The sequence below is a fragment of the Neophocaena asiaeorientalis genome, unplaced genomic scaffold, assembly GCF_003031525.2.
Source record: "Neophocaena asiaeorientalis asiaeorientalis breed wild unplaced genomic scaffold, Neophocaena_asiaeorientalis_V1.1 scaffold151, whole genome shotgun sequence".
In the NCBI taxonomy this organism is placed as follows: Eukaryota; Metazoa; Chordata; class Mammalia; order Artiodactyla; family Phocoenidae; genus Neophocaena; species Neophocaena asiaeorientalis.
Window position 1 is genome coordinate 4,258,362 of NW_020175490.1, and position 26,908 is coordinate 4,285,269.

General features: G+C 36.9%; 1 protein-coding gene and 1 pseudogene across 1 annotated transcript in view; both read left to right on the top strand.

The window, feature by feature from the left end:
- Positions 1 to 26,908, top strand: part of GUCY1A2 (guanylate cyclase 1 soluble subunit alpha 2) — a 395,366-nt gene that overhangs the window by 4,659 nt on the left and 363,799 nt on the right. Inside the window, exon 3 of the mRNA XM_024768900.1 lies at positions 5,497 to 5,618. Coding sequence (XP_024624668.1) covers positions 5,497 to 5,618 — 122 coding nt within the window. The remainder of the gene's footprint in view (positions 1 to 5,496; positions 5,619 to 26,908) is intronic.
- On the top strand, positions 19,093 to 19,960 carry LOC112415751 (palmitoyltransferase ZDHHC7 pseudogene; annotated as a pseudogene).

Sequence of the window (26,908 nt, forward strand, 5' to 3'; positions counted from 1 at the left end):
CCTGTCCAGTGTCCTCTTTGCCTTTTTAGAGTCCATCTTTCTGCTTTCAATTTCTTTTTCCAATACTGAAAAAGGAGAGCATCTATGATCGCTAACACTTGGATTAAAACGTATTCACTCATATGTGTTGTTCCTCTTAAGAAAACACAATTTTATCTCTAACTGTGAAAAAGAATGTGTTTCTTACAGTTAAAGGGATTTCAGGCAATTGCAAGCAAGTGCTGGAAAGTTTATTTTACATGTTTCTGGGGAGGTGAGGGTGGGAAAGAGGTGCTTTTCCTAATCCCTGAAATTGGGCTTTGCCTAAAGCTTGTCTTGAAATAATTCAGCTTTTAGGTGTCTAGGGTTGGATGATGAATCAGAATGGGTAACAGAGAGTAGGAGCTAGCCTTTTTCTTTTTAATTTCATAATTCAGCCTCCAACCGCTAACCTTCCCATCTTCCCTTTCCTCTGTTTTGGTACTCTGCCTTTGGATCTGCATTATTTATCAGAGCTCCAGGATTATATAGTCTTGCGCCTTAATTAATTTTTATACCAGTGGCCCATAGAAACTCTCTGAGGCTTTTTTTAGTCTCCAAGACCTAGACTTGAATGAAGTGAGCAGCTGTTGAAAGGATCAGACAGATGGAAGATTGGGAGGGAGTAGCCGATGGAGCCTCTTGTTAGGAAGTAAGATAGCCTCTCTGTACTTCAGCAACTTTATCTTTAAATATTTATTCTGTTCCTTAACTTATCCATTCACTTGTCCATTTATTTATTCATAGAGATCATTCAAGCTGGGAAAATAAGTGCTTAAATAATTTATTCGTGAGGTATGATAAATCTTCATCTCTTCATCTCCACTGTCACCATGGTCTCTCAGATAGAGATTCCAATCTAGTTTTCTGGCTTCTACTCCTGTAGTTTCTGATCATGTATGTCTGGGTGGGGCTCAAGAATTGGCATTTCTAAGGAGTTCCCAGATACTGCTGATTCTACTGGTCCAGGGATCATGCTTTGAAATCCCTGTTTAAAACCATATAATAACTTACTGTAATAGAATAAAATCTGAGCTATTCCTGTGATCTGGCCTCTGCTTACCTCTCTGATTTCATCTTCTTCCACTCCCCACTTTTCACTCCACTCCAGCCACTCCAGCCTTCTGTTGGTTTCTCAACTATACCAAAGCTTGCTTAGGCTCAAGGCTTTTGCACATACTATTTCATATACCTGGAATGCTCTGTCCCCAGATGTTTGCATGGATTATTCTTTTATACAGTTAAGTCTTTGTTAAAATGTCATATCCTCAGGAAGGTATGATACCCACCTAAAGTAATCTTCAATCCCCTACCTCAATCTCCAACCACAGTGATTTTCTGCTACATTAGTCTCTATTATCCCTCTTCATAGTACTTATCATTAGCTTATATTATCTTGTTTATTTTCTTATTTGGTTATTTATCTTATTTACTCTTACATTATTGTGTCTTTGTAAATGCTTGGTACATAGGAGGAACTAACAGTTTTTTGGGGGGAGGGAGGAGTGCGAATAAATGAATACATTGTACCCTAGAGGTATGTACACAGAGGTATGTATATAGTGGATAAAAGAGTAAATTATGCTTCGGAAGGGGGTGTAAAATGAGTAATCCCTAGGGTCCATTATAGTTCTAAAATCTATAGTTCTAGTATCCAAAATCCTTCTTTTTATGGCATAAATTATACTCATTTATTTGCATAGTTTTCCATTTATGTTTAATGTTCTGCTACAATGTGTCAGATTGACTTTGTGGTAAATTTTGATTGCTGTGTAAACTCTGCATATGCAGTCTTCTTCCCTCAATCTAAAATGAGAAAAGAGGGCCCTGACTGTTCATCTTTATGTTAGCCTTTCTTTAACTCAAGCTTCTAGGGAACGGACTAGCTTTTGGGGCAGTGTGGGGTGGGAAGAATAGTGAGAAGCAAAAGTGGTAAGTAAGAGACAGGCAGTGTTTACCTTATGAATCAAAAGGAACTCAGGATCGAGGAAAATCTGGTTTATGGTGACAATTTTTTCTGATGTCATTCTTGTCATTATCTTGTGCCCTTCTCTCTGTGCAGCTTTATTGTGTAGTATAGAGCAAGGGACTGCGAAAATGTGCTTGGAAGTAGACATACCAGATTTACTAGATTTAAAGTCAGGTTGTGCCTTTGAATGATCATGGGCAGATTACTTAACCTCCCTGAGTCTCAGTTTTCTCATTTTTAAACATGGGAATAATAGCACGGTAGGGGTGATGTTTAAATGAAATATTAATGATAATAATGTGGTAAGTCATATAATCAGCTTGGTATACATAGGTAATCAGTATGTTTGTTGAATTATAATTACCACTATTGTATCTGACTCTTTTGCACCTTAATTTTTGTTGATTGTCTTTCCCTTTCTCCTCTTGCTGTATCCTTTACCTGTCCTCCTTGAGCCTTTAAAACTCTGCACTCAGGCTTCCCTGGTGGCGCAGTGGTTGAGAGTCCACCTGCCGATGCAGGGGACACGAGTTCGTGCCCCGGTCTGGGAAGATCCCACATGCCGCGGAGCGGCTGGGCCCGTGAGCCATGGCCGCTGAGCCTGCGCGTCCGGAGCCTGTGCTCCGCAACGGGAGAGGCCACAACAGTGAGAGGCCTGTGTACCTCAAAAAAAAAAAAAAGAAAAGAAAAAGAAAAAACTCTGCAATCATTTGTTTAGCATCAGGAGTTAAATATGCCCAGTTCATGTTCCAGCTACAGCTTTCTTCTTACAGAGAATTTGGATTTTTTAAAATCTAAATTTCTTCCTCCAGAGTGCCTAATCTAACTGCTCTCACTCATGTTTATACTACAGCACTCCTACTGGTCTTTAGCTCACAAAAACGGATTGCTATGGTAGGGAAGACAAAGCAGAGATTTCTTTAAAACTATGATTAGAAAATAACATGATCATCTTTCTGAGATGTAATTTTAATTCATTATATATTTTAAACATCAAAGTATAGAAAAATATGTATTCAATATCATGCCATTCATTTTATACTTTTTGCCAGAATGAGCATCGTTGTGCTAATATCGCAGGTAGGACTGCTGCCAAACTCATATTGGTCTGGGACACCGTTTCCTATAGTCATCTAAAGGTATATTATTACACCATTTATCACTGTGGGCTCTATGTTTGTTTTATACAGCCAACCTCTGTTCTCTTTTTATTTTGACAGTTGAATAAGGATTAAGCTAGAATAATTTCAATAGAACGTTAGAAGTGAAATTAGGAGTGGGTTAACCCTGCTTATTCTGGGAAACAGGCTTCAGTGATATTACTTATGCTGTCATGGTCAGATTTTGTGGCTATAAATTATTTTATCTAAAAAGTGATGTAGCTTTTTTGGATATATTTACATATAATATCTATCTTACTGAATAAAAACAAGTTAGATAAAATCTAATAGCTATTGATTGCTCTCTGTTTTTGAGGTAATATACTGGGCACTTCATATCTGTTATTTTATTTAATACTAACAATCTATTTCATAGGATCACTGTATTAAGCTAATTTTTACAGATGAGGAGATTGAGACTGTGAGAAAAAATATTTTGTTTAAGGTCACTCTGATTAAAATGGTGGAGCTTGATTTAAAAATAAACCTGTATTTGTCTGTGTTTAATGACTGTGCTCCCCATTCCACCTTTTACTGAGTGATTCCTGCATTCTAGAAACTGTAGTAAGCATTTTGCTTAACTGGTTTATTGGAGTCTAATCTTACAAACATGAAACCCTTTTACTTTTTTCTCCCCAGTCATTTCAAACATGCTATGATGAGCCCTCTTTGATACTAGGTTGGGCAGATTGCACTGTATTCCAAGTACTTTCAGAGAGTATAAAGTCCACTCCAGACCAATTCAAATCTTCAATCTCATATCCAATCTTATTCACTGTCCCTCTCTGCCTGGGTTACACCTTGGCCTAAGGAGCTTGGAATGCAATGTAGTGGTGATATCATGTATTATTGACTCCTCTGCTTTAGGCCAGTCCTTTCTGATTACTTTCTCTTCTGATGTGTTATATCAGGCATGAATAAAATGGGAAATAGTAGAAGTCTCGTTTACTTCACTGGTGGTTGTAATAATCCTCTCTTGGCTGTGATGCCCTCAGCAAGGTGCATGTACAGGCTCTGCCTTTACTGCTTCAGATGCCTCAGCTTCTGGCTCTGTGAATTTCACTCCACAGTTTTGCTAGTGTAATCCCTGCCCCTGGCTGCAGCCTCTAGATAGGGAAAGCAATAGGATGGGACACCCCCAGCTCACCTTTCTTTAGTGATATCTCCATATCACTAAATATGAATTTTCCCATGGGAAACCCATAGTTTTTGCCTTACCAAATAGTAGGACTGTAGGCCAGTTCCAATTTGGCTCTATTTATTTTCCCTGTTAATAACACTCCCTGGAATCTTCTTCCATTCAGTCAGGTATAGAGGGATGATTAGGAATTCCACCACCTCAGCAGATATTCATGGAGGAATGAGATACCTAAGCCTCAGTCTCTATCAGAGTAGATCCCTCTTTCACCAACTGGTCCTCTGTAGGGAATATTCCCCTTCTCTCTTTTACTTGTGTTTGTGTGTGTGTGTGTGGGTGGGGGGAGATAACAACAGTGCTCTCCTCCTAGGCCAATAACTCATTCTTCTTATTATTTTCTTTCAAAATTTTCCTGTTCCTTGGCTTATGTATGCTGGTGGTGAGGTGACAGTGGCAGTGACTATTTAGTCATTTCTTAAGTTCTGAAGGCGATGTCTGGTCTTCTTGGCTACTCTTTTGAAACATGGAAGCGTTTGACCTTTATTTTCTGCAGCTTTGGTGCCTTAGCTCTAATTCAGAGGAAACTGGAAAAGTTTCAGTCAACACAGGCATTTTATCTTTAAGTCCTCCTAAGAACTCTAGGAGGTATCTCCATTTCATGAGGGAGGAAAGTTAGACTAACAGAGATTAGATTACTTGCCCAAAGTCTCACAGATACAAAAAGGTAAGACCATGATTCAAATTCTGTCAGACACCAAATGCTTTATTTGCTTATTTGTTATCCATGCTAATTTCTTGACTGTAATAGAAGTTAAGATGTGTTTACTTTCAACACAGTTAGTGCTAACGCACCGAATTAGCACCGTTAATTATTCTTTTTCTAGGCAAATTCATTATAGAAACAAATTACCAGTAGTTATGAAGCATTCAAGTAAAGAAACATTAGCTATACAAACTGATGTATTTTCTGGTTCTTATCATTTATTTTTTTTCACACATTGCTTTCTTGTTAATGACTGTTCCAATTCCAGGTCCACATTGCTTATTCTGATGTTAGTGATGGGTTATGCCAGAAATTATGTCTTAAAGCTTCAGTTGTTTGAAAACGTCATTATCTAAGAGCATAAACACATGATTTTGTGTATGTATATGAGTGCATTTGCAGAGTCTTTTAAAAACGTCTCCATATACTAATTTTGTTTTCTTCTTAGTTATAGGGATGTAGAAAAGAATTTCTACAATATTTCTAACAGATGCTCCTATGCAGACCATTCCAACAAAGAAGACATTGAAGATGTCTCAGGAATTCTTCAGTGTACTGCTAACGTACTCGGTATAGTAACTATATATTTATAAGGTTGGGAGAGAATGAGTAAGGGGAAGGGGGAAAAGTAAAAAAGAGTAAATGTTTCATTTTCTACCAAAGAGAGATTTGGAGATTTGGAGACTATGGTGAATTGAGACCAAGACCTTGTCTTCAAATGACTTAGTTTCAATACTTCTGATGATGTTTAAATGGAAATTACATGCATGCCATTTAGTTGGAGATTGGAAAACATTACATTCCAGGCAAACTTTTCTAAATATTCATATCAGAGTATTATTAGTCTCCTGTAATCCATATTTCTCTGGCTCTTAATTGGGGATCTTCCTCTTTTCTCAAAGTCCATGCTTTATTATTATTTATTCTACTATTTCTGGAATGCCTGGTTGGGGCTGGAGGGTGGCTCACATATACTCATAGTGGACTCTACAAAGGCAGTGAGGTAGGTCATCTATGGAAGTCTCTGCACCCTGTTTATAGGGGGGTGTCTACCTTGAAAATACTAGTATTTCTGGCAAAGGGCTGTTTTTAGATGTTCCCAACATGGTAAGGGATACTGTTATAAACTGCACTGAATCATGCAGCTATAAAGTACCATAAATGAGATGTCCTATCTTATGATCTGAAGTTCTTGGTGTGTGAGAGGTACATTGTATTACACACAAAGTAGATACCATACCAGGAATATTTTTTGCTCTATTGTTTTTTGGGAAAGATACCTCTTTCAATTTTTTTGGAATCTTCTTTTTGCCTCAGAACTCAGACAGAAATCCATGGAGTTCTGGGGAGTGGTGGTGGGGAACAGCAAATCTTAGTCACTGACTCCATACAAAACTCAGAATCACCTCTCTCAGAATCAGATTTTGGAGACTAGGAAAAACTTGTTCCCCTTTCTTTCCCTTTAGGGTAAGTACTTTCCCTGGAGACACCTGAGTCCCTCCTATAAACAGATTCCAGGTGACCTCAATGCATGAGTTTACCAGATTTTTCTAAACATATCTGACTCCCAGAGGCAGACCTGGCTTTAACAAGCTGGAACTCCAGCTAGACATTGACTACATTTTCTTCCTAGGTAACTTTTTTAAGCATAAAATATTATAATAAGAACATGGACCTTTTGTGAAGGGAGGCATATAGATGTAAGTGGTTTGTCTAAGACAATAATGGGCAGTGAAAAGATGTACTTACCTCAATGTTAGTACAACTGCATGGATGTCATACTACACAAGTCAACATTATTGGAGAAGATAAGGGGTGAGAGTAAAGGTGGGGTGGGGTTGGGCATTACCCAAGAACTGTTTATAGTTTTCTGATTTTGTATTTCCCAGGACTCTCTCATAAGTGATATCTATTTCTTTTGATGCATTGTGATTTTTGAAAGGGTGAGGTGAGATGATGTTCCACTAAGACGGATGTATCAGAATCTTGGCCAAGGGATTTTTAATATATTGAAAAACTTCTCTTCAATTACTAATTTTCTAAATGATTCCCTGCCCCTCACATCTACTTTCCTTTCCTTTCCTTTCCTTATGCTGCCTACTTTGAGAATCACTGAGTTAGAGGGAGTAAGAGGTGTACAAGATGATGAATATGTAAGAAGTAGTAAAGACTTTTTCTGAACTGTGACTTGAGAATAAGTGTACACAATTCCTACAAGAAACTCTAGGTCAGACAATTTGATATAGTAAATACCAGGTGATACTGTTGGCCCAGCATAGCTTAGTTGATAGATTAAGTTAGTGAGTGAAAAGAACAGCAGGCAGTATGCTACCTGATGGTATTAGGGAAAGAGTAGTTTTTAAATAAGTACTTATAATTTAGAAGGGGACTGTATAACAGGGTTTAGATTTCCATAAATATTAAATTTTTCTGGAAAACAGATATTAGGTCTAATGTTTTTCCCTGTAAATGATGATGGGTTGTTCTCAAAATGTAAAAAGCACAATCTTGTAAATGACTGCCTCCTGTTCACAAGACGCTGGCATGTATCCAACAGGTGATTATGTGCCTAGGACGTAGCTGTTCTCTTAATTTATGTCCTATCATAATTCTTGAAATATAGACTGAGGACAAAGAGGACAGCTTTACTAGTCATATTCAATGTAAGCTTTATTTTTATTTTTAACAAGTCACTGAAGTATGATTAATCTTGGTTTGCTTAGATCTCACCTTTTACAAAGAATTACATTTAAAGTCTTCTGTGCAATCATTTATGCAAATGCAAAAATTGATTAACTCTGAAAAGAAAAACACCGTAAAGAAAGAGGACCTGTTCTGAGTTGGGGAGTTTAGCATGGACAAATAGAGTTTCAATGAGTTTAAGGAAAATGTTGATGCCTGGAAGCCCTGTCTGTGGATGCCAGAGGGCAGTTTTCCAACTCTATGATTTATATTTACCAGCTTTGGGTGGTGTGGTTAGAATATTGGTGGATTGGAGTTGAGGGATACATATTTCTCTCACCTTCTTAACATATTACAAGGTTATAGTAAAGACTAGAATTGTGTTTGTTCACTCATCCGAATGTTATTTATATTTCACCTATCATCAAAAAATATTTAAAGTCATAGGTCAGAAAATATGATCAGAGTAACAAATTTTTCTCCTTTCAAAATGACCATGTCTACTTAGTATAAACTCTAGATAGTTTGATCGTTTACCAGCTCTGCAGGTTGAAGTTTGAGTTAAGTGGTTGGCATGGAATAAAAAGAGAAACCTGAAGAGAAGGAGAAAGCTTGTTGCAGAAGACCAGTCATGCTTCTGTCATGCATTTGTTCCATTGTCTCTTCCTTAGGACTCCCTGGAAACATGTACACATTACAGAGTGGTTTATGCCCTCTGTAGTAATGGTAAAGAACTATTTCTAGACATCAACATTTTTGTCATTGATTTTCTTTTGTTGGCTTAGAAACTAGTTGTTATATTGTCTCATTATTTACAAATTAGGGATATTAAGTACAGATTATTCCTTATTTTGGTGCTCTGGCATTCACTGTGATAATGCAGTACAGTACTCTAAGGAGGTTTTTAAACTCTGGAAAGAAGGATATACAAAGAGAGATAGTTGTGAACAATGCCCTCCCTACTGGAGGCTTTTAGTGTTAAATGTACTGCTTTATTTAGTACATCTTGTGCATACCAAAATGATCTTCTAATTTTAGTTGTTTGAAAAATGTAAGCCTTTTCCAGGCATAATCTGCAAAGCTCATTTTTAGCTCCAATTAAGTAAAATTATGTGTTTATAGTCTTATGAGGTACAGCATTGAGTATTTTCTTGGAAATTGTAATAGTTGATTGGTACAATGAAGCATCTATGCTAAAACATTAAAGGGTGTATACTGTGTTTTCTGCTGAAGTGTTGCCACCTGATCCTGTATCTTGGATTTAGGTAATGTTGGGGGAAGGAAGACAGAATTGAATAGGGAGACTTAAGGGAGAAGGATGATATATTGCTTAGCTCCCTTTGTGTAATACAATTTAAAATAAATGAGGATTATGACGATTTCAGTTTTAACAGGTTTTGATACTGTTAAAGGGGTTGTGGGTGTTTCATCAAAAGCCATAAGATATAGATGGTGTAGGATAAAATCATTCCACAGTAAGACAGAAATCATATAGAAATGAGAGATCTAAGGTAATTCATCTACTGATGAATTATAGCAAACAGAGGTTTACTATTTTAATAAGCGTCAGTTATTTACTAAGTATTAATAAAGTATAGTTTTATACTGCCTTGGCTAAAGTGCATTTTCTCTCAAAATAATTGGTGAAGGACATGAATTGTGAAAAAATATTCATTAACGTTTTTTTTCTGTTTTAAAGGTCTTCTGTTAGAGTGGGGCTTTATTGTCTCCAAAAAGTCAGCATTTAAAGTCAGTGTCAGAGTAATGTTTTCATAGGATTATTTGTTGGGAAAATGCTAGTGAGGAGAATGGAGTGGATGACCTTTGGTGCATATACCTCACAGTATTTTTGTGAAATACTGTGAAACCTGAGCTCCCTATAAAGTGCCACTGATTCCAGAATCATTAGCTGGTATGGAACTTTTTGTTGCCACTTGTTTTTATATAAGCAATAGTTTATTGCTTACATGTTGACTTGTATGTACTTTTCTGCTTTTATTGTGATTTTGAATGTGCACTTGACAGCCTTGTAATTGGCCATAAAACTGTGAAGAGTTAGTTAGCCTTACTTTAGGGTTAAGGTTACCTGAGGGTTTCCTTAGAATAACTCTAAAACATGTAATTTTTTAGTGAATTAGAATATATTTAACATATTTAGCATATTGAAGAACTAGTTGGTACAAAAACCACTTATTTTTATAGATGAATTAATATTGATAGCAATAAATACATTCTGCCAATATAGTTCTTTTTTGGGGGAGACAAATGGTGTTTTATTTATTTTTTTATTGAAGTATAGTTGAGTTACAATGTTGTGTTAATTACTGCTGTACAGCAAAGTGATTCAGTTATACATATGCATATATTCTTTTTTTAACATTCTTTTCCATTATGGTTTATCATAGGATATTGAACATAGTTCAGTATAGTTCTTATTACTGTAACTTGGTAATGGATCAGTTTTCTCTTTCATTAAAAGTAAATTAAAAGTAAATAGTGTCAGTATTTTAATGAGATGAATTGGAGTTAGGGTGGCTGGAAGGGAACTGATTTATTAACTGATTTAATAATGATATTATAATGTAGTAATTTAGAGCAAAAACTAGAGCCAGATTACTTAGTTATGAAAACATACTTACTCACTGTATGAACTGGAATAAGTTACTTAATCTTTCCATACTAGATATTTCTCATTTGTAAAATGGGGATAATATAATTACATACCCTCTAGAGTTGTTAGGAAGATTAAATAAGTTAATTTATATAAAGTACTTACAGCAGCCTGATAAATAACAAATGCTGAAGTGTTTGCTCCTATTATTGAATATTCACAAAATAATGTTTGCATCAGAACTGGGAGGTCAATATTCTCCCTTTTATAGATGAGGAAACATATTTTGATACAGTAACTTGTTAAGTTCCTTTGTCAGTGCTGACAAGCCACAAAAGCAGGATTTAAAACCAGGTCAGTCTGACTCCAGACCTTTCCCTGCTTCATGCTGCCTTCAAGGATCATTGGACTAAGACTGACTACATCACACCTCCAATGCTAATTACACAAGTCTTTCTAGTTCTCTGAATTATGAAAGTTGTCATTGTATTGCATTTTACTTAGTTCATTACTACTTGAAAGTGTACTAGGGAAACTTGCTTGCATAAGGATAGTATCAAAAAAGTTTGGTTATTTATCATTGGTATTAAGGAGAATGCAGTTTCCTTGTAATTTGAATCATTTACAGGTTAGATTTTTTTTTTCAGATTTCAGATGTTGACAGTGCAAATTAAGGGTGACAGTGTTTGGCTCATGACACAAACATGGTTTCATAGTTATGCTGTAGTAAACCCTATGCCAGTTCTGTTGGCCACAAGATTTCAAGCTGATTTGGTGGCTTAATTTAATATGTTAGATGTCATTGGCCTAGCACAAACCTTGCAAAAGACTGTATTTACAATGCCATTGATTTTTTTTTTAATGGTTAAGCTTAGGAATATTGTCAAAGTATCTCATTTAGGAATTTAATAATTTAGGCATTATTAAATTTAGGAATTTAATAATTATAAAATTATTAAAATTATTAAAAAGGAATTTAATAATTCCTAAATTATTAAATTTAGGAATTTAATACTTCCTAGTAGAGAATTGAGTAGTTATTCTATGTAAATTAAAAATAACTTCTGTTTTCTACTCTCTGCTTGAATACTATTTTCTGAAGTGATTAGATGTAGTAGGTAGGCCTGAAAAGGAATGAGACCGCTGAGTGTCTCACTGCCTCCAATATGTGTAAAATTATAAAACATTTAAATAAATGTTAAATAATTAAATAAATTAAATTAAATAAATTAAATAAATTTAAATAAACTGATCCTTAAATTATGCACACCAGCTTTAGAAGATACAAGTATATTGAGAAGAAATGTAGAGGGCTTTCTTTAGTCCCCTAGATATTTTTTTCTCTTGGGAGCATTTTCTTCTGAATCTTATGACAAGCCTTTTCCCATTTATCCTGCTAAATTTCTCCACACTAAGCTTCTCTTCTTTACTGAAAAAACATGACAGTCATTTTTCTTTCTTGTTTTTTTGATCTTCTTTGTTTATATCTAATGTGTTATTGCCCTATCACTAGCAGCTTTCTGTCCTGGACCTCTTCTTTATGTGGGAGAGCAACCTCTCACATCCTAAATTCTTCAGACTGCCTATTGTTCTCTTTTCTGAATTTTTTAGTAGGTAGGTTTTTACTTTTCTTTTCCCTTTAAGTTTTTAAAAAATAAACTTTTAATTTTAGTATAGTTTCAGATTTACAGAAAAGGTGTGAAGATAGTAGAAGGTTCTCATACATTCCACACCTATTTCCCCTATTATTGACAGCTTACAGTAATATGGTACTTTGGTCCCAATTAATGAACCAGTATTGATACATTATTATTAACTAAATTTCAAGCTTTATTTAGATATCTTTAGTTGTTACCTGTCCTTTTTCTGTTCCAACATCCCACTCAGGATATATTACATTTAGTTGTTAGGTCTCCTTAGACTCCTCTTGGCTGTGACAATTTTTCACTCTTTCCTTTATTTGATGACTTTGATGGTTTTGAAGAGTACTAGTCAGCTTGCTTTCAGTTGTCTGCTGTGTACTTTGACATATGTCCATCATTATTGTGTGTGTGTTTTGAGCACTTCCCTACTATCTTGTATTATAAGATGCTCCAGACTCATCTTGTATATTTTCTGCCTCAGTCATTTCTCAAAGTCATTTCTTAAAGGAGTCTCAATGGAGTCCTGATTCCTTTTGTTGGAGAATGGTGTTGGAAACCAAAATCTGGGTACTCGGTGTACTCATTGCTATTGGGGTGTTGCTGCTTCTAGGCTCTCTCAGTTGACAGAGCAAGGAAATATATATGTGTATATTAACTGCTATATATATATATATGCCTGTCTATAAATATTTCTGTATTTCTGTATTATGCTAAATATGAGTTCATACTGATGTCTTCAACTCTAACCCATTATCGTATGGATCATTCTGACCTTTCCCCCTTGCTTGCTGTAACCTCCTACTCCAGCAGTGAGAAACTTTGTTCTGTTTAGCCATTGGCTACATAATTGTTCAATTGCAGTGTAGGAGTATTGTTGTTTCAGAATTGTTATTACATGCTCCTATGGGAAATGATTTTTATCAACTAGAGTACAGTGTTTGTGTGCAATTTCAGAGTATGGATTTATGTATGAAGTTTTACAGACTCCACTCATTTCCAAGGTTATTTAGGTCAGCACCTTTCTACTCTACTAACTTCAATGAAGTTTTTTTTGTACTTGTAAAAAAGTTTGTAATACAGTTATATTCTTTGTGTGACTTGATAGCTAATTCATTCCATTCTGGGATCTTACATTCCATTTCTGGGATATACATATGTATATATATAAATATATTTATATACAAATATATATAAAAATTTTTTTCTATATATATATATTTAAAATTTGCATACTGTAAAGTTCACTTTTTGTGCTGTATAATTCTATGAGTTTGATAAGTGCATAGTGTCATGTATCCACCATTATAGTATCATATGAAATACTTTTACTGCCTTAAAATTCCTCTGTACTTCACCTTTTTAACCCTACCTCTTTCCCTCCAACAAATCCCTACGAAATACTAATCTGTTTGCCACTCTATAGCTTTGCCTTTTCCAGAATGTTATATAAGTGGAATTATAATAGCATGTAGCTTTTTCACATTTTTTCTGTTTTTTTTTGTTTGTTTGTTTTTTTGCTTAGCAGTGTGCATTTAGGTTTAGTACATATCTTTGTGTGGTTTGATAGCTCATTCCTTTTTTCTCTCTGAATAGTATTCCATCATAATAATGTACTACAGTTTGCTTATCCATTCACCTATTGAAAGACAGCTGGTTACTTCTGTTTTTGGTGATTATGGATAAAACTGCTATAAACATACACCTGCAGATTTTTATGTAGACATGTTTTTGAATCAGTTAGGTAAGCACCTAGGAGTGTTATTGCTGCACTTTGTTTAGCTTTGTAAGAAACTACCAAAATGTCTTCCAAAATGGCTGGTATCACTTATTCCTCATTCTCTCCAGAAACTGGTTTGTCAGATTGTTTTGATTTTAGTCATTCTAATAGATGTGCCTTTTCCCTTGAAGTTCTAATAAACAAAAACAGCACCTGCTATCTCCTTATAATTTCAACATATACAAACTATAGTTAATATTGTTTTCCTGTTTTGTCATTATGAATGCTTTTCCAAGATTTTATGACTGATTTAGAAACTTTAAAAAATTATTTCTGATATGATTAAAAATCATACCAGAAATTATCCATGGTGCTAACAGGCAGAATATTTCTCTTTGATTTGGTAAAAATAAGCCCCTGGAATGGAGTCAGCCACTGTTATATAGTGGAAAATGAAATATTTTATGTATTTAGGTATAACTTCTAAGTGATATAACTTATCCTATTTATTGAAGGTGTTCAAAATATCAGTCTTTGTTAATATGCTTATGCTCCCCTCATCTTCAGATTAATGTAGTTTGAATTCCTTTCAACACTATCAATGGCCAGTGTGTCAAACTCGCTTAACCAAACCTTCTTTTACTCAGTTCATTTTCATAAGCAGGTTTTGTAAGCCTCTTAAACAATCTCCCATTGCTCTTTTCTCAGGAAACAGTATAAGTTACACTTAATATCTGCAAAATTCCTAACATGGAAAAATTACCTGTGACTTAGAAGAAATGAAAGCACAGTTAGGTCAGCCTTTTTACATGGGCTTGTGGGGAAGGCAGGAAGACTATGAGGCTGTGATGTAAGAGTCTGCTGCAATACTTAATTGACCTCTCTACTGCTTCTATTACAAAAGAATAATTTTTGTTTTTTCTCTCAGTTAGCAAGAAGTTTATTCTTTCCTTACTATGTGAGAAAGATGATGTGGGCCCATACCACTTCCTATGTGAAACTCATAGGTCATTATTTTACCATCTCTTGGAACAAATTCATAGTGATTTGGCATATTTACTTTTTAAATTTAAATACCATATGTTTGTGTTCACTCCTCTTGAATCTTTTAGCTCAAATGAACACACCACCTTCTCTCCTCCCCTCTCTTTTCCCTTTTTATTTTATGCCTTTTATTCATTAAATTAATTATTTTTATCTTAGGTCTACTTTTTGTTTTTTGGTCCTTTATATTCTCTGATTTTATTGCTCTTTGCTACAAATCTCTAACTTTGACTGGGCTATAAATTTTAATAACTAGTTAATTATCTTGAAAATTAATGAAAATTTTAAGTAAGGTTAGAGTTAAATTCAAATATCCTAGGTTCTATGCTAGATGAGTTTTCATTCTTATTAACTTTGGGTTTAGATGTTCAGTCAATTTTAAGTGTTTTGACAGCATTTCTATCACCATTTATTTAAATTAATTTGATGAACAGAACTTTATGAGTCAGAATAAAGATGTTATTCAAATTAAGGCTTGTTATATGATGTATTCCCTTTATTATCTCACAGTCTATTTTCAAAAACAAAAATATGGATCTCTGTATTTGTTTTTTATGAGCCTGTTCTGTTAAAGATTCTCATATGTTTTATTTTCCATTTGGGGAGCTATGATTATGTATTGTGGATGATTTTTATAGGTGTTTTGGATTTCTCTTTCCCTATTTCTGTTACCCATAACGGTAGGTAGTTAAAGTGAGATAAGAGATTCATTTCAAATGTAGTATGATTGAGCCCAAACTTCCAATTCCTGGCCTATCCTGCTTTTCAACCAAGTCTGATCTTAACTTTACAATAAGAAATGGTAATTTTCCTTTGTGAAGAAAGGAGATGTAGATTTGGAAATATTAGTCAGAATTTTTCCCTGTGATACATGTGAATTTTATTGTAGCATGTGTGTGGGCAGCTTCTATATTCTTTTTTTTTTTTTTTTTTTTATTTTTTTTTTTTTGCAGTATGCGGGCCTCTCACTGCTGTGGCCCCTCCTGTTGTGGAGCACAGGCTCCAGACGCGCAGGCTCAGTGGCCATGGCTCAGTGGCCAAGCCACTCTGCGGCATGTGGGATCTTCCCAGATCGGGGCACGAACCCGTGTCCCCTGCATCGGCAGGCAGACTCTCAAGCACTGCACCACCAGGGAAGCCCAGCTTCTATATTCTTATTCCCCATTGTTGTGGTCCGACTTGGTTGGAGTAGATTGTTGGGAGATAGAGAATGGTTGGAGATATGAAGGATTGAGCTTCACTTCCCATGTAGAAAAGAGGAGTCAGAAGAACCAGCTGTGAGTCCCCACAGAAGAGATGAATCATTGATGGTATGAGATAGAATGTTATTTGATGTAAGGGGAGTGTTTTTGATAGATGTGAAAAGAAACCAATGGAGCACGTATAGCAACCAGTTGAAGAAAAAAACACGTGTGATATTCATAAGCAAGGATGCTGAAATAATTCCTGACTCATACATACTGGTCAGGATTGAACATTTTCCAGAGCTACACGAGGAAAAAAGGGGGAAAATCCAACTCTGAATATATGTATATTTATTTTAACATTTATGAATTTATGCTTTTGCCCTTCCTAGAGAGATATCTTTTGCATTAGTGCTTTGAATTCTAATCCCAGAAGTAATTGTCTCTACTCCAGACTCTAGAAGAGTAGATTCCACTGGTGATTGTACAGTAGGATCATCTGGAGAAATTTTTAAAAACAGGCTTGTAAACACTATATCCAAATATTCTGATTCATCATATCTAGAATGGGGACTGAAAACTTGTACGTTAAAGATAAGTTCCCCACGGGGAATGACCAAGATCCTGAGCTTTCCTCCTTCCATGGGCACACCAAAATTACAACCATTTAATGAGCACTATTGATAAGAAAGGCAAGAGACTAGTAGAAAAAATCTTGTACAATTAAAGATGTAAAGAAGGAACCACAACATGATGGGCAGTAGGGGCTAAGATGCAGTGGGTGACCCACAAATGGGAGGATAATTACAATTGTAAAGTTTCTTCCCAAAGACTGAGGGGTCCAAGCCCTACATTGGACTCCCCAGTCTTGGGGGTCCTGTACCAGGAAGACAAGTCTCAGAATGTTTGGCTTTGAAGGCCAGCTGGGCTTACTTTCAGGAGACACACAAGGCTGTGGGAAATAGAGACTCCACTCTTAAATGGTGCACACAAAATCTCACATGCTCTGCGACCCAGGGCAGAAGCAGTTATTTGAAAGAAGCCTGGGTCAGACACACCTGCTGATCTTGGGGAGTCTCCTAAAGAGGCAAGAGGAAACTGGAATTCACCCTGGGGACATATTGACGTCAGCCATTTTGGGGAGCGTAGTCTACCATGAGGACACTGGTGCTGGCAAGTGCCATTTAGGAATCCTTCCTATAGATTATTAGCACTGGGAACTGGCCTTGCCCACTAGCCTGTTAGTGCCAGTACTGGGACCCTCAAGCTAAGTAGCTACCTTGACAGGAACTCAACCCCAGACTCCCTGCACCCACAGCCACCCTGGGACCCTGTCCACTAATGGGCCCAAGACCTGCCCCTGCATACCAGTGCACTGGCACTAACCCTAAAGTAATCAATCACCAGTGGGCTGACACCAGCTTTGGGCTCTATGGACCCTACAGTCAGCTGTGTCAGGGATCAGCCCCACCCATCAGCAGGCTGACACTATATCTTGGAACCTTGTCCCCACAATCACCCTTGCCAGATGTGGCTCAGCCCACCAGTTGACCAGCACCAGCCCTGGGACCATCTGGGGCTCTGTGGCCAGTCACCTTGTGACCCAGCCACACCTGCCAGTGGCCAGCAGCCTCTGTACAAGGCAGGGCCTGACAAACAACCCAACTGAGGGCTAGCCATGCCTACCAGATTTGCCCATAGTAGTCAGCCTGCTACAACAGAAGGACCTATGCAGCCAACATAGGGGATACCCTAGAACCTATAGCTCTGGTGACCAGGAAGGAGTGCACTGTTGGAATGCGTAGGACTTCTCCTATAAAAGGTCACTTCTTAAAGGTCAGGAAATGTAACAACCTACCAAATACACAGAAATAAGAAGAGCAATTTAGGCAAAATAAGGCAAGAGAGGAGTATGTTCCAAATGAAAGAATAAGATAAAACCTCAGAAGAGGAACTAAGTGAAGTGAAGATAAGCAATCTACCTGATAAAGATTTCAAGGTTATGGTTGTAAAGATGCTCAAAGAATTCTGGAGAAGACTGGATGAACAGAGTGAGAAGTTAGAAGTTTATAACAGAGTTAGAAAATATAAAGAACCAAGCAGAGCTGCAGAATACAATAACTGAAATAAAAAACACACTAGAAGGAATCAAGAATAGATTAGATGATACAGAGGAACAGATCAGTGAGCTGGAAGACAGAGTAGTAGAAATCACTGAAGCTGAACAGAAAAAAGAAAAAAAGAATACAAAGAAATAAGGAAGTTTGAGAGATTTCTGGGACTACATCAATAGTACTATTTGCATTATAGGGGTCCCATAAAGAGAAGAGAGAGGGAAAGAGTCAGAACATATTTGAAGACATAATGGCTGAAAATTTCCCTAACCTGAGAAAGGAAATATCCAGGCCCAGGAAGCACAGAGTATCCTAAGCTGGATCAACCCAAAAAGGGTTACAGCAATTTAGGCAAAAACAACATTTTAATTACAATGTGTCTCGGTGTGTTCCAAAAAGGAACACACCGAGACACATTGTAGTTAAAATGGCAAAAATTAAAGATAATGAGAGAATATTAAAAGCATCAAGGGAAAAGCAAAATGTTAGGTGTAAGGGAACTCTCATATGGAAATCATCTGACTTTTCCACAGAAACTCTGCAGGCCAGAAAGGAGTGACTTGATATATTCAAAGGGATGAAAGAGAAACACCTCCAACCAAGAATACTCTACCTGTCAAGGCTTTCATTCATATTTGATGGAGAGATCAAATGTTTTACAGATAAGCAAAAGCTAAAATAATTCAGCACCATCAAATCAGCCTTACAAGAAATGTTAAAAGGACTTCTCTGCATAAAAAAGAAAAGGCCAGCTCTCCAGGGTGGGTTCTGGCTCTCACGTGTGGTCAGTGGCAGCCTCCTTCTCACTAGCCCATGGGACCCAGCTGAGCGGAGCTGTGGGCGGCTCTGGCCTGAACATGAGCACTGCTGTACAATGTGTCCCTGCCTCCACTGCTGCAGTTGATGTTGCCGCTGCCGCAGGCCAGGAGGAGTCAAGGTGCTGGGCGACCCCACCTGGGCCTCGCATTCTATCACATGGGACAGTATGCACCTTAAGATTCTGAAGAAAAGGCACAAGAAATGTTTAGAAATAAATTGTGAGGGAAACCATGCCATCATCAGGACACTGGCTCTGGGATGTCAAACATCATCCTCTCCTGACTGAAAATGACAACTACGACTTTTCATCCTCCTCTAGTTCATCTGTGACAGCAGTGGCATGATCTGCACCATCATGATGTGGCTTCTGGTTATGTACTTGGACTTCGTGGTGATGTTAGTTGTGCTGCTGCCTTCTAAAGACTTCTGGTACTCTGTGGTCAACAGGGTCGTTTTTATCTGCCTGGTGATGCTTGCCCTGTCGTCTTACCTGAGGACTATGCTCACCGGCCCTGGAGCAGTACCTAAAGGCAATGCTATTAAAGAGTACATGGAAAGTTTGCAGCTGAAGCCTGCAAACTGAAGAGTTTGCAGAAGTGATCTACAGGTACCCCAAGTGCTGCTGTATCAAGCCTGAGCACACCCACAACTGCAGTATTTGCAAAAGATGTATTTGAAAAATGGATCATCCCTGCCATGGCTGAACAATTGTGTTGGAGAAAAGAATCAGAGATTTTTTTGTGCTCTTCACTATGTACTTTGTGCTGGCATTCATGTACACACTTGTGCTCTGAGGGCTGCAGTTCATCCCCTGCATCCAAGGGCAGTGGACTGAATGCAATGATTGTTCATCTGTAGTCACTGTAATTCTGTTGATCTTCCTGTGCCTTGAGGCTCTGCTGTTTTTCAGTTTCACTGCAGTGATGTTTGGCACTCAGATCCACTCCGTATGCAATGATGAAACGGAGGTTGAGAGGCTGAAGAGTAAGAAGCCTGAGTGGGAGCAGAGGCTGCAGTGGGAAGGGATGAAGTCAGTCTTTGGGAGGCTCCCCCTTGCTGCTCTGGATGAACCCCTTCGTTGGCTTCTGATTCAGGTGACTGCAGATAATACTCAGAAAAAGGGGCCCAAGTTCTCTACGTGAGGCCCTCTCATGATGCTGCAACTTGTTAATGGACTTTATTTATTTGGGGTCAGAAATGGTATCAACAGCTCATTTGTGAGCAACAGGGCAAATGGAACCTACACAAACCAGGTGTTACAGCAAGCAGAATTTATATGTTTATTGTCACAGATAGGGATTTCCCACACTGGTAACTGGGTGGCACTCTGACCAGTGTCATCGTCCAGTAACGAAGGGATGTGGCCACATGAAGAAGCCAAATGTTATTATCTTCCTGTACAGTTAGGAGTTTTGTTAACATACTTGGCATTTTCTAAGAAGGTGTGTGGGGTATTACAAGGGTTATTAAAATTCTGTGTGCCAGAAAAAACAAACAGTCAAACAAACAAAAGGAAAAGAAAAGGCCACAACTAGAAACATGAAAATTACAAAAGGACAAATCTAATTGGTAAAGGCAAATATACATAAAGGTAGTAAATCAACCATGTATAAAGCTAGTAGGAAGGTTAAAAGACAAAAGGAATAAAATCATCTATATCCACAATAAGTGGTTAAGAGATAAACAAAATGAAATGATGTAAAATATGCTGTCCAAAACAGTAAATGTGGTAGTGGAGAGTAAAAATGCAGGGTTGTTAAAATGGACTTAAGAGATCAACAACCTAGAATTATCTATCTATCATCTATCAACTATACCTATCTATCTATCTATCTATCTATCTATCTATCTATCTATCTATCTATCTATCTATCTATCATCTATCCCTATCTATCTGTCTATCTATCATCTATCTATCATCTATCCCTATCTATCTGTCTATCTATCACCTATCTATCATCTATCCTTATCTATCTGTCTATCTATCATCTATCATCTATCCCTATCTATCTGTCTGTCTATCATCTATTTATCTATCATCTGTCTATCTGTTTATCTGTCTACCTATCTATCATCTATCCCTATCTATCTATCTATCTGTCTGTCTCTCTATCTATCTACCTATCTATCTGTCTATCTGTCTATCTATCTATCTATCTGTCTGTCTTTCTGTTTGTCTATCTATCTGTCTCATGGTAACCACAAGCCAAAAATCTATAATAAATACACACAAAAAGGAGAAAGGAATCCAAACATAATATTAAAGATAGTCATCAAATCACAAGGGAAATGAACAAAAGAAGATGAAAGAAAGGGAAAATAACTATAAAAACAACCCCAAAACAATTAACCAAATGCAGTAACTACATACCTATCAATACTATTTCAAATGTAAATAGACTAAATGATACAATTTAAAGACAGAGTGGCTGAATGGATAAAAAACAAGGCTTATCAATATGCTGCCTATAAGAGACTCATTTCAGAGCTAAAGAACACACTGAATGCAAGAGTATAGTAAAAGGTATCCCATGCAAATGGAAACAAATAAATAAAAATTTTGTATAACAACACAAAAGACCCAGAATAGCCAAAGCAAACTTGAGAAAGAAGAACAAAGCTACAGGTATCATACTCCCTGATTTCAAACTATACTACAAAGCTACAGTCATCAAAGCAGTATGGTACTTGCACAAAGCAGATACATAGATCAATGGAACATAATAGACAGCCCAGAAATGCACCCACACTTACATGAGCAATTAATCTATGACAAAGGAGGCAAAAATATACAATGAGAAAAAGACAGCCTCTTTAATAAATGGTGTTGGGAAAACTGGACAACTATGTTCAAAAAATCAAACTGGGGCTTCCCTGGTGGCGCAGTGGTTGAGAGTCCGCCTGCAGTTGCAGGGGACACGGGTTCGTGCCCCGGTCTGGGAAGATCCCACATGCTGCGGAGTGGCTGGGCCCGTGGGCATACTCTCTCATACTGTGCACAAAAGTCAACTCATAATGTAGTAAAGACTAAAATTTAAGGCTTGAAAACATAAAACTTCTAGAAGAAAACATAAGCAGTATGTGCTTTGACATCAGTCTTAGTATTTTTTTGGATATGTCTCCTTAGGCAAGGGAAACAAAAGCATAAATAAATAAATGGGGCTACATCAAACAAAAAGCATTTTCACAGCAAAGGAAACTATCAACAAAACAAAATAGCCATGTACTGAATGGGAAAAGATCTTTGCAAATGATATATCTGATAAGGGGTTAAAATCCAAAATATGCAAAGAACTTATACAATTCAACATCAAACAAACAAACATTAAAAATGGGCAGAGGATATATATAGGCATTTTTCCAAAGAAGACATATAGATGGCCAACTGGCACATGAAAAGATGCTCAACATCACTATCATCAGGGAAATGCAAATCCAAACAGCAATGAGATATCACCTCACACCTGTCAAAATGGCTATTCTCAAATAGAAAACAAATAACAGTTGTTGGTGAGGATGTGGAGGAAAGGGAACCCTTGTTCTCTGTTGTTGGGAATGTAAACTTTTGTGGCCACTATGGAAAACAGTATGGAGAGTCCTCAAAAAATTAAAAGCAGAACTACTGTATGATTCAGCAATATATCCAAAGAAAAAATATATCCAAAGAAAGAAAAAAACAGTACTTAAAAATATATTAAAAATATATATGCACCCCTATATTTATTGAAGTATTCTCCACGATAGTATTGTCCATCAATAGATGAATAAAGATGCAAGATACACACACACACACACACACACACACACACACACACACACACACACAGTGGAATATCACTCAGCCATAAAGAAGAATGAACTCTTGCCATTTCCAATAACATGGATGGACCTAGGGATATTATGCTAAGTGAAATGAGTCTGACAGAGAAAGATAAATAATGTATGATATCACTTATATGTGGAATCTGAAAAACAAAACAAACAAACATAAAATAAAAACAGAGTTATAGATACAAAGAACTAACAGATGGTTGCCAGAGATGGTGTGGGGAGGAAAGAAATAGATGAGGGAGATTGAGAGGTACAAACTTCTAGTTACAAAATAGATATGTCATAGGTATGAAATATACAGTGTGGGGAATATAGTTAATAACTATGTAATTCCTATGTTTGGTGACATATCATAGCTAGATTTAATGCAGTGATCATTTTGAAATATATAGAAATATTGAATCACTATCTTGCATAACAGAAACTAACGTAGTGTTGTAGGTCAATTATACTTCTAACTCAAACTCATAGGAAAAAAAGATCAGATTTGTGGATCAGACCAGAGGCGGGGGTTTGTAGGAGAGTGAGTTGGATGAAGATGGTAAAAAAGTACATATTTCTAGTTATAAGATAAATAAGTACTAGGGATGTAATGTACAACATGATCATTATAATTAATATTGCTATATGTTATACATGAAAGAATTCTCATCACAAGGAAAAATTCCTTTTCTCTGTATCTTTAATTTTGTATCTGTGTGAGATAATGGATGTTCACTAAACTTATTGTGATAATCATTTCATGATGTATGTAAGTCAAATTATTATGCTGTACACCTTAAGCTTATACAGTGCTGTGTGTCAATTATATCTCAATAAAACTGGAAGAAAAGCTCCCCTGATAGTTCTGGCATGCAGCCATAACTTGACACCTTAACTCCAAGGCTAACCCTGCTCTTTGGCAAGGATGCCTAGTAAGCTCTAGTTTAATTCTTAGAGAATTTAGTACCAAGTTATACTTTCTGGTACTAGAGGTTCTAGAATCTGGGTTTATCTCTCTGTCTTATTTCTGAGAGGAGGTTGCTTCCTTGTACACCACTCAGTTCTTTTCACTTATTCTGTTTCTTTTCAGGACTTTTAGTTCTGCTTCTGATCTCTAAACAGGAACTGGAGCCCTGCTTCCACTCATTGCCCTTTGTCTTCTGGCTGCAGGTTTAATGCCTCCTGCTAGATGCCATGTGCTCTAGTGATGCCTTCCCCCTCCCCCCCTCCCCCCATCTCTTTATCTCTTTGCCAAGTCTCCTTAATGCTGAGGAATGCTGGCTTAGACTGCCACTGTCTGTACCACACATTTATGACATCATATTTTTTTCTGATTTTCTCCTGTCTTTGCATAAGTGGGCATACTAGTTCTGAGTCATTCCTTCACTTTCTTCATCCTATGTCATTAACTTTGCACAGATGTATGGTAGGTTGTTCTTCAGCGAATGTCAGAAAGAGTGGGTCACACATAGTTTTAGTAAAATGCTGGCTTTAGTAACATTTTTCTCTCCACCACTACTTGGACCAGAAATCCCATTAATCACCAGAGGACAAATTTAGCCTAGGTGGGGAAATATAAATAGAGTGGGCAATAGAGTGAGTTTGCAGCTGCTATGGGAAAGGGGAGTTTTTACTTGTCTGTGAGCCTTCATAAAACAAGAGATCAAGAGGGATTTCAGCCAGAGATCAAGCATAGCGGTGACAAATGAGCCTGATTTTTGTGAGTTACTCCACTGAGTGATTAGTGCACAAAAAAATTTTGACTGAAAATACCTGATTGCTATCTTTTTTCTACTTTTTGTTCTGTTTTTCCTGATTCTTTGTACTTCCTACAACATTCTGACACCTCTTTTTCCTCTTCATTCACTTTTAGTATTTAGGACTGTTTTTTATTTACCTCTGTTTTTGTTTTCATACCCTTTCTTTTTCATTATTTGGCTACTCAATCCTTCATATTAATAAAAAGGAAGATGCAAATCTGCCAAGCATTTAGAAGTTTGCTTCCTTTAATTTGTCATTAGTTTTCTGCTTTTGTGCTATATTTAAGCTTAATTTTTTAGATGGCAAAATTAGTAATCAAGAGACTCTACCTTGTTGCAAATCTGTAAACTTCCTTAGTTTGTTTTAAATGATCACCAGGGCTTTAGCTCAGCTAAAGTTTATTGTTGTACTAACTACAGGAAAAGGTTTATTACTCCAGTGATATGTGTATATAATAATATAGAAAATGTTTACCTCATTAAAGAAACAATTTTCAAGTACTTTTTCCATCAATACAAATATTTATTGAGTAGCTACTTTTTTCAGTATTGTTCTAGGTGCTGGTGACTAGCAGGGAGAAAAACAGAAAGTGGAGAGGCAGACAACAACAAAAAACCCCCACAAATAACAAAAATGATAACTTCAGAGTGATGTGCTATGAAGAAAAATAAGGCAATGGAATGTAAAAGAGAGTGGGGAAGGGCTTAAATAATTCATACGTTAATGATAATCATTTTTAATTCATTTACACAATTCTAATAGGATTTGTACATGACTATAGTGTTTATGCTGATTCAGAGTTCCAGGAATGAACTTTTTCTTTTTAAACATCATTTATCCTAATATGGAGGAGGTTGATGTAAGTTCTGGTTTCCCTGCTGTTGTTTGAGTAGCAAATACCTCTAGAAGGAGCCAGTGATGCTGTGTCATAGTATTTTGGGCTGGAAAGATCTCAGCTGGTGTTCACCATTCCACAAATATTTGTTGGGTACCCTCTGTGTACCCAGGACTGTGTTGATTCTAAAGACTTGACAGTGAGTAAGGGAAAGTGATAATACCAGGCATAATCTCTGCCCTCTTAACACTGCCAGTTTAGAAGCTCATGGAAAGGCCACGTGACAGGAGGAATAGAACTTCTGTACTTAGTGGACAGAATGCAATGCTGCTTGTATGTGGCCACTGGAAGACAGCCATCCCAAGAAAAGTGGGAGGCCCACGCTCAAACTGAGAAATTTGGGATTCAGTACTCTTCTAAGTGGTGAGAGGGAGGACCCTGTCAGGAAAAAAATTCAAATCAAATACATCCTTAAGCTTTCTCTCACTGTCATTCTCTGTCCACACGTGCATGTACATATACACATACACCTATATATATCACTACATCTATAGACACACATATATATGTGTACATGCATATATACATGTATATATATATTACAGCGCTTTACTTTTTATGAAAAATTTTCACATATGTTCTTTTGTTACTCGTTAAAGTCTATAGTTAACTATTGTTATCTGATTTTACAGATGAAGTAATTAAGGCCCAGATTTTAAGTGACTTTCCTAAGATCACTTAGCTAATAAATGATTGAGGTTAGATTTGAATATAGCTTCTCCAACTTCAGAAAGGGAGCACAGTTCTTTTCACCATGTCCAATTTTTCGCTGTTTCTGAAAATAAATGGAAATTGTAACACATCTTCCATTTAGAAGAAACATGCCTATTTCTTAAAAAAAAGAAAAAAACTCCCTTCCCCCACAAACCTCTGTGTGTGCATGTTTGTGTATGTATACGATTTTACTGCATACTGTTGTATAGTACTCTGTATTACTTCAGATAACTCCTTGAATTAAAAGTTATTTTATAAATAACTTTTACCAATGATGATTCTGACTATAGAATTATTTTCCTGTTCCCAAATGGGAGATAGAAAAAAGATAAAGAAAGCAATGGTTTTGAGCTGATCAAAATGGGGAGACTCCAGCTTATACTTTCATGATGTGCTTCCTATTGGTCTATATATCTTTCTCTTCGACTTGACTGTAGGTACCAAGTGGTTAGGTGCTATGTTCAATCTTTTGTAACCACACCAACAAGGAAGAGTGTCTGGAAGGGTAAGTATCTGAGAAATATTGTTTGAAAGACAAAGAAAGACTGAGGAATTGTTCTAGAGGAGGGAAAACGAAAGACACAAGACAAACAAATGCAATATACGATCCTTTATTGGATCCTGGACTAGAAAAAAAAAGTAGCTGTAAAGAATATTGTTGGGGGCTTCCCTGGTGGCGCAGTGGTTGAGAGTCCGCCTGCCGATGCAGGGGATACCGGTTCGTGCCCCGGTCCGGGAGGATCCCGCATGCCACGGAGCGGCTGGGCCCGTGAACCATGGCCGCTGAGCCTGCACGTCCGGAGCCTGTGCTCCGCAATGGGAGAGGCCACAACAGTGAGAGGCCCGCATACCGCAAAAAAAAA